Source organism: Rhipicephalus microplus, chromosome 8 (genome assembly GCF_043290135.1).
Source record: "Rhipicephalus microplus isolate Deutch F79 chromosome 8, USDA_Rmic, whole genome shotgun sequence".
Lineage (NCBI taxonomy): Eukaryota > Metazoa > Arthropoda > Arachnida > Ixodida > Ixodidae > Rhipicephalus > Rhipicephalus microplus.
In genome coordinates, this window is record NC_134707.1 from 123,527,131 (window position 1) to 123,539,262 (window position 12,132).

At 43.3% G+C, this 12,132-nt stretch overlaps 1 protein-coding gene across 2 annotated transcripts in view; it reads left to right on the forward strand.

Annotated features, from left to right (window-relative positions):
• The window catches only part of LOC119165486 (lipase member K), a 54,132-nt gene that overhangs the window by 22,777 nt on the left and 19,223 nt on the right, over positions 1 to 12,132 (forward strand). For both annotated transcript variants that reach the window (XM_075872557.1, XM_075872558.1), the window contains exon 6: positions 11,576 to 11,728. In XM_075872557.1, the coding sequence (XP_075728672.1) occupies positions 11,576 to 11,728 (153 nt within the window). The remainder of the gene's footprint in view (positions 1 to 11,575; positions 11,729 to 12,132) is intronic.

Consider the following 12,132-nt stretch of genomic DNA (forward strand, 5'->3'; position numbering starts at 1 on the left):
AAGTCGAGGTGATAAAAGGTCGTTACTGTATGATGATTAATACAGTTTTCAATGCTGCGCTAAATGTTGCTTCACTACTGAGAAAGCTGTGGAATTTTCGAAACCCACACGCACCGTGCACGATAGCTCCCTTTTCAAAATCATCAATGAAGCACGCAGGGTTTCCCAGAAGTGAATGTAATCTTGTTAGGGATACTCGCTAACTCGACGTGTGACATGCGTCGTATACTTTTCTCTAAGCTCTATCCAAATTCTTGCTTGTAGAGAAGTTGAGAGAGATGTCAGCAGCGGATTCCGTCAGGTTGTTTCCCCTTCAGATGGTACGGAAGCGCCGTAGAGGTGCCCCTAGAAGGAAAAATCATGGGCTTGGCTAGAGGGCAGCACCCTCTTTTGAGTGGTGCAGGTGTCAGCCGCTTGCTTCCAAAGCGTTGTTTTTAGTAATATTTAGTAAATTTGAAGGGCTCCTTAATCCGAATGATTTCTATACAACTTCTTTAGAGTGATTGGTAGCTTTCTGTCTGGCGATCACGAAATTAAATCGTGAATGCTCTAATGCATCGTATTATGAAAGGTATAGCATTGCTAATTCAGAATGACATTGCGCCAGTCTGGAACGCCCACCTAAATACCATAAAATCCAGTAACTCACATCGTGGGAGCGCCTGAAAGTATGTGCAGTTAGCCTTCGGTGACGCTGAATGAGCAGTTTTCCGATAGGGGGGACCCGCGGATGGTGAAGAATGAAACGATATGCGTGCTTTAAGCATCTACCCCTCAGAAAAAAAAGAAAAGTATTTCGGCGTTAGCAGCCAGAACTCATTCGAGAGCAGCCTGACTGCGGAGAGAAAGAAGGGGTGACACAAAAAGGCGTCGCCGGGTGCTAGTCGGAGTACTGGGCGCGCAAGGATTCTCTGACGTTCAAAATACTCGCTTGCCCTCAGCAACACCACGTTGAACCTGTGTCTACGTCAAATCACAGGTGGTGTCGATTGGACCTTAATATTCGGATGAGCAATAACTCTCACTTTAAAACCATATAAATACATTTTATAAGCAACGCTCGTCGCTAGTGTTGGTCAGATGTGCTCCCGCATGCAGGGCTCTCAGACAGCGTTTTGTGCTGGAAAATAAATGTCAAAGCTCAAACATGTCATTAATCTTCTGTGTAACAAAGAAAAACGGACCCTTAATTGTACCCTTCTTCCTTTCATACAAAGAGCACGTACATGCATCTCGATGTTCCAAATTCGGTGTCAGGGGTCCTTTAGCTTAACTACCACAATTGCTTCTTTGTCATTTCTGCTGATTTGGGTTCACGTTAAAGAAGCCCAGGTGGTTGAAATTTCCGGAGCCATCTACTACGGCGTCTTGCGGTGGTGTGAAGACATTATGCGGTGGTGTGAAGACATTCAACCCCATCATCAATCATAATTTCTGCTTTATTATCATATTGGGGCTTGTTGGTTCATTTTATCTTGGTTTTCAGCACTGCCAATCCCATTTTAGGCCGTGATGCGCTTGCGCATCGCTCACTGTTATCAGCCAGTGCCCAAGTCTGGTTCATCTGCTCCGGAAGATAATCTGTTGCAGCACATAGGCCTTGATGTGCGTTCCTACCCCTTTTGTTCGCAGCTTCCCTTTATAATAGACTTACACCACGCCATGTTGCCATTCTTTGTGCACCTTCTTTCGGCAAGCATGCCGCATTAGAACCTACGTTCTTCCATCTGACATGGTTTTCCTCTACCAGCTTGGAACGCGACTCGGCCAAACGTAAAAGCCGGTACCGAGGACCAGATTTCGAGCGTGATCACGCCAACATGAGATGCAAGATACTGGGTCCCTGAAATTCTACACACCCAAAAGTTGTTTGAATGAAAGCGATCATGTTTCCTATATTGTAGTTTAAACCTAGGCCTCACGCTCTGACGGCGAGTGTCTTTATCGCAGGGGTACACACTCATATACATAGGTGGAGAATATAGGTGGCTGGGGGGCTCGGGCCCTCTCCAGACTACATCGTTAATGGTAAAGAGGCCCCCTCGCGTGGACCTGAGATAGTTTGAACGTGATGGCATTAACGAGCTTGTGTCGCATAAAACCCGCCGCTGGCGTCGGCCCCGTTGGTTGTAAGCGACGAATCGTCTGTGCGTCTGTGACCGAAAAATCAAGTTACTGAGATAGCCGTGAGAGGCCGCTACTTTTCCAAGCGTGCGCGCGCGATCACACTGATAAAGCCGCGCATTCGTAGAAAAAAGAAGTGCTCAAGGTCACAAGGCGTGGTGGTTTTTTTGCCCTGCCACCCCTCCCTGCTTAGCTTCCATTGCTTTCGTCTGGACGAGAGAAAAGATAATGCAATTGAAGCATGCGATAAACCTTTGTGAGTCCACTTGCACTGGACTGATTCTTAAAATGCTTGCGACGTTGAATTCGTGAGGCAATAAGCTCTTCTAATGAATTCCTTCCATGGTTACTTAAAAAAAATTTTCACGGCCCCTTTAATGCGCTTTGTTCGACAGGTGTCACGACGAAAACGAGCCCATTCGGCGATAATAGCGCGCGCTGTCCCAATCTACTGTGTGTGTGTTGGTGTGCGTATGTGTGTATGTAACAAAATATATTAATAAGTATGCACACAGCGATTGAAGGGTTCACTAGGGGCCGGATTTCGCTATCGCGTTCAACACTTAAAAGCGAAGCTTAAGGGTTTCCATTTTTTTATCTTTGCTTAGGATTTTTTCCACCGACAATGGACTGTTGGCCATCTTCTATAGCAGCTATTTCACAGGGGACTGTTTATAGCCTGCATCTTTGCCTTTCATGCTTTTAAAATTCGCACAATGGGGCAGTGTCAAGTAGGGAGTCTGGTGCCGTGGTCGCATTGATAGCATTGTCACAGGATGACGAAAATCACAGTGTTTGCATGGCACTTGTGCAAAATAAGTGCAGGATGTACGCGTACGCATAAAGAAAATGAACGTGGTTTATGTAAAAAAAAATTTGTAAATACAAGAGCTCGTCTTCTGTTACACACTATATTAATGACCACTTATAAATAATCATGCCAAGAGAAGTACATAGGATAATATTAGAAGTAATTGAAATAGAAGTGTGACGAAATAAAAGTGGACGAAGAAAAAAAAAAAATGCCACGCTTACGCGTGACGTGCACCACCGTCACAGCGAAAGCTGGAAGAGCGGCCTCTCAGAGCATTTTTACAGCAAGACCTGTCATAAGATCACAACTCGAGTCCCGCGTGGGGCCGTAGTGGCCCGCCACCGCTTCCGCCCAGTACGTATCCACTATCGCACAAAATGAGAAATAAAATAGTACGTACCAAGGGCACAGTGGAGATATAACCCGTGTCGGATGCGTGCCAACCAAGAATCCACCACTGAGCCATGCCAGTGCTTCGCGGACTTGTCTTAGGCAGGCTTGATGCGAATTGAATTGAATTGTTTATTTTTTCGGCAACAAAAGAGGTTGCCCTGGGGCTATGGCAAAAGGCAACATTTAAAGTCGCCTGACTAGGCCCATAGCCCCAGGCAGCACAATCACACAATCAACAGTTTAATACAAAACGCAAATAGCTTAGAAACTGTAATTCGAAACCTTATGCAATTTATTGTTCAACTATACAACAATATCAGGCAAACCATACACAGTTTTTATTCAATTCTGGAACCCGTAGTCAAACTTTGTAAGTATAAATATGTGTAATAAAATAACTATTGTTACACAACAAAAAGAAATAGTTTTTTTACAGAAATTAAACACAAAATTATCTTACAGAGAAACACAAAACACACTCGCACACAATAATAGAGCTACAAAAGAGGAGACAGAAGAACATGACATTATTGCTCGAGTAGAAGCTGTTTAACTTTTTCCGGAAGGCTAGCAAAGAAGAGCAGCTGTGCATCACATCAAGTAGAGAAGGGTACATATTTAAAAGAGTTGGTATCTGCCGTTGGAGCAGTTGTATGCTGTATCCTGTCCTAGTCTGAATTTTTCAAAACGCAGTGTGTCTGAGACTATAATGCGGATCAGCATTAGTATATAATGACAAAAATATTTCTGGGTCTGATTTCAAGTTCAGGAAGGCTGTTTCGGCTAGGCGTTGATTATACATGTCCCTAATAGTCAATATGTAGCTATATTTAAAGTAGGAAGGAACGTGTTGTTGACTTGATAAGTAGTGAATGAATCGTAAAGCACGTTTTTTCATTAGATAAAGAACATGAATGTTTGTTTTTGATATAGCGCCCCAAACTAGTATACAATACTGTAGCCTTGTGTGAACAGCACAATGGTAAAGTTGTCGTTTTATGTTCTCGGGTAACAACATACGAAGTTTGTTTAGGGCACCAATTGTTTGGGCTACACTACGTTTTACATAATTTACATGATACGTCCACCGATGGGATTCGTGGAAATAGACACCAAGAAACTTACATTCTGAAACTTGTTGTAGCACTTCTGATTCGAACAATATGGCATTTTGACGTTGGAGCAGTTTATTTATAGCAGAAATGATAATATACTTAGTTTTTTGTGTATGTAAAAGTAGCTGATTCCCACTTAACCACTGCGATAAATTTTGGAGGTAAATATTAGCATCACGTACGATGACTGTTGGATCTTTTGAAGAGAAAAACACATTTGTGTTGGCAGCGTATACCACAATTTCAGGAGTCTCAGGAATGTTGACAATATCGTTATTATAAAGAAGAAATAGTATCGGTTCTAATATAGACCCTTGTGGGACGCCAAAAGCGAGGTATCGAACATCTGATAATACGTTATTATATGCAACACACTGTACTCTATTTGAGAGATAACTCTGTAGTAGCTTATACACCGTGCCATGTATTCCATAATATGGGAGCTTTCTGAAAAGAATCCAATGCTTGATTGAATCAAAAGTTTTTTTTTAATATCATCAAAAATACTAATTGTCTAGAAGCGGTTTTCTATGTTGGAAACAATTTTCCTCTTTACTGTTAACTAAAGCTGATTCTGTTGATTTCCTCTTTTCAAACCCATAATGTTTTGGAGATAACCACTTATATTTTTTAGGTGAATAGTTATTCGGGCATTAATTACTTTTTCAGCGATCTTTGAAAAAAGCAGGAGGATAGATATTGGCGTGTAATTAGCAATAATGCAAACCGCGCCTCCTTTGTATAAGACACTAACTTTGGCGATTTTCATTTTGTCCGAAAACGTACCAGTTTCCAAGATTAAGTTACATGAATGAGAGAGCCCATAACAAGTTAAATCAGAGACAGCCTTAAAAGGTGCCACTTTCATACCATCCAAACCACAAGCACAATTATTTTAAAGTTCATGTCGGAAAAACAATCGAGTTCATATGAGTTAAAAGCGTTTCAGAACAGCTAAAGAACAACCAGGCGTCACACAATACCATAGCGTAACGAGTGGGTCGTCCAATGCTCCAACCCATTACAAAAACTTCTTCTTGATTACCTATCAACTGCGTCACATACCCACTTCAGACATAATTCCTCATCGTCACCAGCCATTGCATCAACAATTAACACTAAATTTCTCGGAAGTTTTTAGCAGACACCACGCTTCCCTGAAGAATGACGAAGCATAAATAGCACAGCGAATGGTGTCCCACTGCCCAAAAATTAAAATTAATAATGCCGTAGTTGATACCTAGCAAGTGCGTTTGCAGCAGATACCCAATGAGTATATTTAGAAAAGGCTCTGAAAGGCCGCTCTTCCACTTTCGTTGTGACTGTCCTGCGGCTACCGCACAGGCCTTGCGTTCAAAATGCGAAGCATTTCTTAGCGAACCTCGGTGACTTTGAGCCTGCCTGCCTGCCTATCTATCTATCTATCTATCTATCTATCTATCTATCTATCTATCTATCTATCTATCTATCTATCTATCTATCTATCTATCTATCTATCTATCTATCTATCTATCTATCTATCTATCTATCTATCTATCTATCTATCTATCTATCTATCTATCTATCTATCTATCTATCTATCTATCTATCTATCTATCTATCTATCTATCTATCTATCTATCTATCTATCTATCTATCTATCTATCTATCTATCTATCTATCTATCTATCTATCTATCTATCTATCTATCTATCTATCTATCTATCTATCTATCTATCTATCTATCTATCTATCTATCTATCTATCTGTCTGTCTGTCTGTCTGTCTGTCTGTCTGTCTGTCTGTCTGTCTGTCTGTCTGTCTGTCTGTCTGTCTGTCTGTCTGTCTGTCTGTCTATCTATCTATCTATCTATCTATCTATCTATCTATCTATCTATCTATCTATCTATCTATCTATCTATCTATCTATCTATCTATCTATCTATCTATCTATCTATCTATCTATCTATCTGTCTATCTATCTATCGATCTATCTATCTATCTATCTATCTATCTATCTATCTATCTATCTATCTATCTATCTATCTATCTATCTATCTATCTATCTATCTATCTATCTATCTATCTATCTATCTATCTATCAAGCCGCCTACGGCTTTTAGCTCTCCTGGTCGTTTTGATAATGATATCAATACCAAACTTGGTAAGGCATACCATGACTGTATGAAGAACATATTTGACTAGTCAGAATATGAAAATCATGATATGTCATTAATGTCATGGTTTGATTTCCTGGTCACGCAGCTCTTGCGGTGGTTTCGTTCACACGGCATGTTGCAAAACTCGTATGGTATGACATGATTGCATGGCGAACACAGGTGACAGACCCTAACTCTAAAATCTTGACATGCGTGTCATGTAACAACATGACTATATGCCATGCTCATTATGCACTCGCGGCCGTTTCTATTGCGTCACATGTACCAAATTTGGTATTACAGTACGTGAATGAATGACAAAGGATTGTGAATGGTGCAAATATGATAATCATGAGATGCGTGTCATGTAACAACATGACTACATGACACACTCATTACGCGCTCGCGGCCATTTCGCTAGCTTCACATATGCCAAAATTGGTATTCCGGGACGTCAATGGATGATGAGGTATGCGACTGGTGCAAACATTATAATCATGAGATGTGTGTCATGTGAAAACATGACTACATGCCACAGTCAAGGCGCCAATTCATTTCGACGTGACACGGTGCGCGTGCTCGCCGGTGTTCATTTCATTGCGTCTTGCCGGCGTTGCCACGCCAGACGCCGGTCTTGCCATATACTAGCAGGCGCCCGCCGCTCTGCGTTGCTTTGGCGCATGCGAGTTTTAGCACGTCCGGCGTCCCTCCGTAACGGAAAGAGGGAGACGCAGTGTTTTCTGGGTAACGCATCGGCTCGAAATGCAGCATGTCGCATTTCACGCCGATTGCTGTCGGGCCGTGCCGATGGACGCTGGTCGCACCGGTCGGGCCTTGCATCAGACTATAGAGTGCTCGCGTTTTGCTAACGAAGCGTCGCTGTGCTCAACGTGAGCGCGCGTCAAGGCTACATCAGAGTATACTGGGCCCTTAATTATGCGCTCGTGGTCGTTATATACCAAATTTGGTGTTATGTGACGTCAATGCATGATGGAATATATGACTGGCGCAAATATGATAATCCTGACACGTGTACCATGTAAGAACATAACAACACACCCCACTCATAGCGTGATCGCGGGCGTTTCGCTAACTCCACATATACTGAATTGGGTATAACATGACGTGAATAGATTACGAAGGTATACTACACATCCAAACATAATAATAATGACACGGAAGTCATGTACGGCATCATTTACCTCCACCTCGTAACGTTGTGCTCATTTTAAAGAGACATATCACCCTGTCTCATTCGTGCTTCGCGTATCGTCAATACCTACTGTACGTGGGATCTGCCAATTTTTTTAACACTCTTTAGGTACCTGCTGCCAGGACACTTGCAGGGTACCCTCTGCGCCATTAATCATTGTGTATTAGGCAGGCACTCACTATACCACCTACGTCATTCTTCGGAGAATCATGGTTCCCGCTGCACACTTGCAAGGAACTCTGTGCAATTTTTGTGTGCTGTGGCTGACGACAGTAAAGAATTATTCCAGTAGCTTTTGTAATCCCCACAATCCCCCACAGTGGGAGTGACCCACAGTTAATTGGTGAAAAAATTGGCATACCCCACGCATTGTGGCAATCGATGATATGCAAAGCGTGAAGGAGAAATGTTGATATGTCACTTTAAAATCAGCAGAAGGTTACGAGGTGGAGGTAAATCATGCCGCAAATTACTTCTGTGTCATAATTTCGTTTGGATGTGTCGTTTACCTTCGTCATCTATTCATGTCAGGTGATACCAAATATTAGTATAAGCGGAGATAGCGAAACGGCCACGAGCGCGCTATGAGCATGGAATGTTGTCATATTCTTACATGACACGCGTGTCAGGGTTATCACGTTTGCACCAGACATATTTTTCGTCACTCTTTGACGTCACGTAACGCCAAACTTGGTATATGTGGAGCTAGCAAAACAGTGGCGAGCGCACTATGAAGGGCCCAATATACTCCAATGTAGCGTTGACGCGCGTGCACGCGGTGCACAACGACGCTACGTTAGCAACACACGAGCACTCTATAGTCTGACACCAGGCGCGACCATGGAGCATCCCTTGGCGCGGCCCGACGGCAACCGGCGCGAAATGCGATACGCTGCATTTCGTACCGATGCCATAGAGTAACAATGCCAATGCGTTACCCATACAGCACTCAATCTCCCTCTTTTCGCGACGGAGGGACGCTGGACGCACTGAAACACGCATCCGTCAAATAAACGCAGCGTGGCGCACGCTTGCGAGTATATGGCAGCACCAGCGCCTGGCATGGCAACGCCGGCCTGACGCGACGAAATGAACGCCGGCGAGCACGCGCACTGCGTCACGTCGAAATGTATTGGTACTTTGACGACGGCATGTGATCATGTTCTCACATCAAACGCATCCCATGATTATTATGTTTGCACCAGTCATATACCTTCGTCATCTATTCGTGTCACGTAATACCATATTTGGCATATGAGAAGTTAGCAAAACGGCCACGAGCGCATCATGTAGTCATGTTGTTACATGACACGCATGTCAAGATTATCATGTTTGGATGTATCATTTACCTAAGTCGTCCGTTATCGTCACGTAATACCAAATTTGGTACATGTGAAGCTAGCGAAACGGCCACGAGCACATCATGAGGGTAGCATGTAGTCATGTTGACACGCATCTTTTGATTTTCATGTTAGGTCTGTCGCTTGTCTTCGCCATGCAACTATGCCATACCATGCCAATTTTGCAACATTCCATGTGAACGAAACCGCCGCAAGAGCCGCAGGACCATAAAATGTATATCATAACATTTATGACATACATGTCATGATTTTTATGTTATGATTAGTCAAAAAAGTTCTTCATAGAGTCATGTTATACCATAATAAGTTTTGGTGTCAATATGATATGTAGGGTTTAACGTCCCAAAACTACCATATGATTATGAGAGACGCCGTAGTGGAGGGCTCCGGAAATTTCGATCACCTGGGGTTCTTTAACGTGCACCCAAATCTGAGCACACGAGCCTACAACATTTCCGCCTCCATCGGAAATGCAGCCGCCGCCGCCGGGATTTGAACCCGCGACTTGCGGGTCAGCAGCCGAGTTTTGGTGTCAATACCATCATTGAAACGGCCAGGAAAGCTAAAAGCCGTAGGCGGCTAGATAGATAGATAGGTACGCTCAAAGTCGCCGAAGTTCGCTAGAAAATGCTTCGCTATTAAAAGATCAAGCTTTCATAAAGGGTTGGAGCATTCGATGGCCCACTCGTTGCGCAATTCACACTATGTGATACCTTGTTGCTCGTTTTCTGTCCTAAAACGCTTAATTGCTCAGATTTACGCTATCCTGTTCCCGACACTAACACTGCCTAAGGCCACTTTGCAGAGGAGTTGCAAGCACCGGCATGGTTTAGTTGTAGAATACTGGACGGGCACGCAATGGACACGGGTTTGAATCCCATTGTGTTTTTGGTGATGTTCGTTTACTTTTTTCTATTTCGTGCGATAGTAGTTACGGAAGCCGGCGGCGGCAGTGGACAACTACGGCGCGCACGCTACCCGTGTTGTGATCTCGAAACAGCGTTCGCTGTAAAAGATAACTTACCACCAGCAGGATCGGAACCTGTGTCCGATGCTTTACGCCTGAGCTACGGCAGCGGTTATCCCTCCCTCCATTCTATAGGGTATATATCCTTTTAAACGTGGGGACATCAGTCAGCGCCACCAGTTGCTGTCGCGGCAAATGTGAAACACTCTTTTTTGACTGTTAGCGTCACGTAGCTCGTTATGTTATTAGGAGATAACAGCTGAGCAATCTATCGCATATGCTTGGTAATTTGCCAAAGTGAATACTGCCAGGCATATGCGAGTCACAGAATCACACCAGGCCTCACAACTAGTAAATTGTGCAACGAGTGCGTGCATGGTTTATAGGTTCCTTCATATGTTACAGAGTCTACAGCCACACAGGTGTGTGTGGTGGCTTATGGGCACTTTGTGCTAATGCAAAAAAAGGAAGAATGAAATAATGACCAAGCTTGTATCTACAAAATAAAATAGTTTTAATGACGAAGTGTGATCGCTTTTCAGGTGTTTTATAACTTTAAGCTCGATTATCTCAAAAGCACGCTGTTTATTACTTAGGTACCATCTTTTGCTATGCATTCTAAGATAATAGCTTCATAATTTTTTCTTGCATTCTGCATGAAAACGTACAGATAGTGACGCAGAATCGCAGTTATGCGCTTTAATGCTTTTGAGATACAAATTTTCTTAAAGGCCAATTAACTTGAAAGTTAGGCTGTAGTGGTAGAAAGATGAAAAAAATTCCACTAATATACAAACTTCAATACATCTAGCTCCGTTTAAAGAACAAAATATTTTGAAAAATGCTCTGTGAGATATATAAATATGCATTTTAGTGACTAAGAAAACGGTACACCAAAATGACAAAAAATGCGTGGGATGTGTATTGCCTACCTCGTGCCCTTAAAGGGTTGCTAAGCCACCCATAGAAGTACGAAAAACGAGCGTGCTATTCTCTGCCCGGCGTTTCCCGCATTTGCAGCACAATTCGTGACGTCAGCTGTTCGCTCACGTGATGTCAAAATGAAATGGGCAATGGATTGTTCCATATACAAACTATATCTGCTGTGAATTGTCTTCTACCCCTCTTTGCCTTGCAGTCGCATGCCCTGCCCGGTCTGCCTTGTCTCTCATGAGTAACTTGAGGGATAAACTGACTTCACTTCGTTCTCTGCGTTTGCGTCTGCGCAAGTGGTGATAGTGGCGTGTATTCGAAAAGCTCGAAATACTTACTCGCCCAACATTTGTAAGGTGATTTCACACATTTTACGAAGTGGCGTCGAGGAGATAGCGCCTGTAGGGAGGGTATACGGAAGGCAAGGAAGAAACTCGCCTATAAGGTTACTGTGGTTTAGAGGCCCTTTATGGAGACATTACATGTGGGTGCTAATTGAAGGCATGTTTCCCCGTAGGCATCGGCCATCGCTCTCAACCGTGGTCGGCTGCTCGTGCGACCGCAGTGGTTGCGCCGTGTCGCCTACGCGCTGTGCGAGTCGCCCCTTCGCTTCGCCTGTGCCCTGCCGACCTTCCTCCTGTTCGGCTTCAACCCGAACCAGCTCAATCAGGTACGCACAGGTATGATGGCCGTAAGAGAAGGTTAATACACAGTTTTATTTTTTTTACCAACGTCTAAGAAGAGTTCTTATCTTCAAAGAAAATTAGAAAAACAGCAATCGCTTACGGTCATATTATTTTATTACAGAAGTACGGAAAGCTGGGTGAGTTGGTAGGAGTTTATCATAGAAAGTTCTCAGCACGCACAATACGAAGCTGTAATATAAGACGTAGGTGCTTGTTGTCTTCTGCCCTTAAGTATTTGCCTGTTGTGTGGGCGTTCAAAGCTTTCCATGGTGTTTATACTGTGCTCTATTCTCTGGTTGATATTCTGCATGAAGCCTAGATGATACAGGGAAAAAAGTAAAGCTCATACGCGTAAACTTCCGCGTTGAACTCGGAGATTAGGACCCTT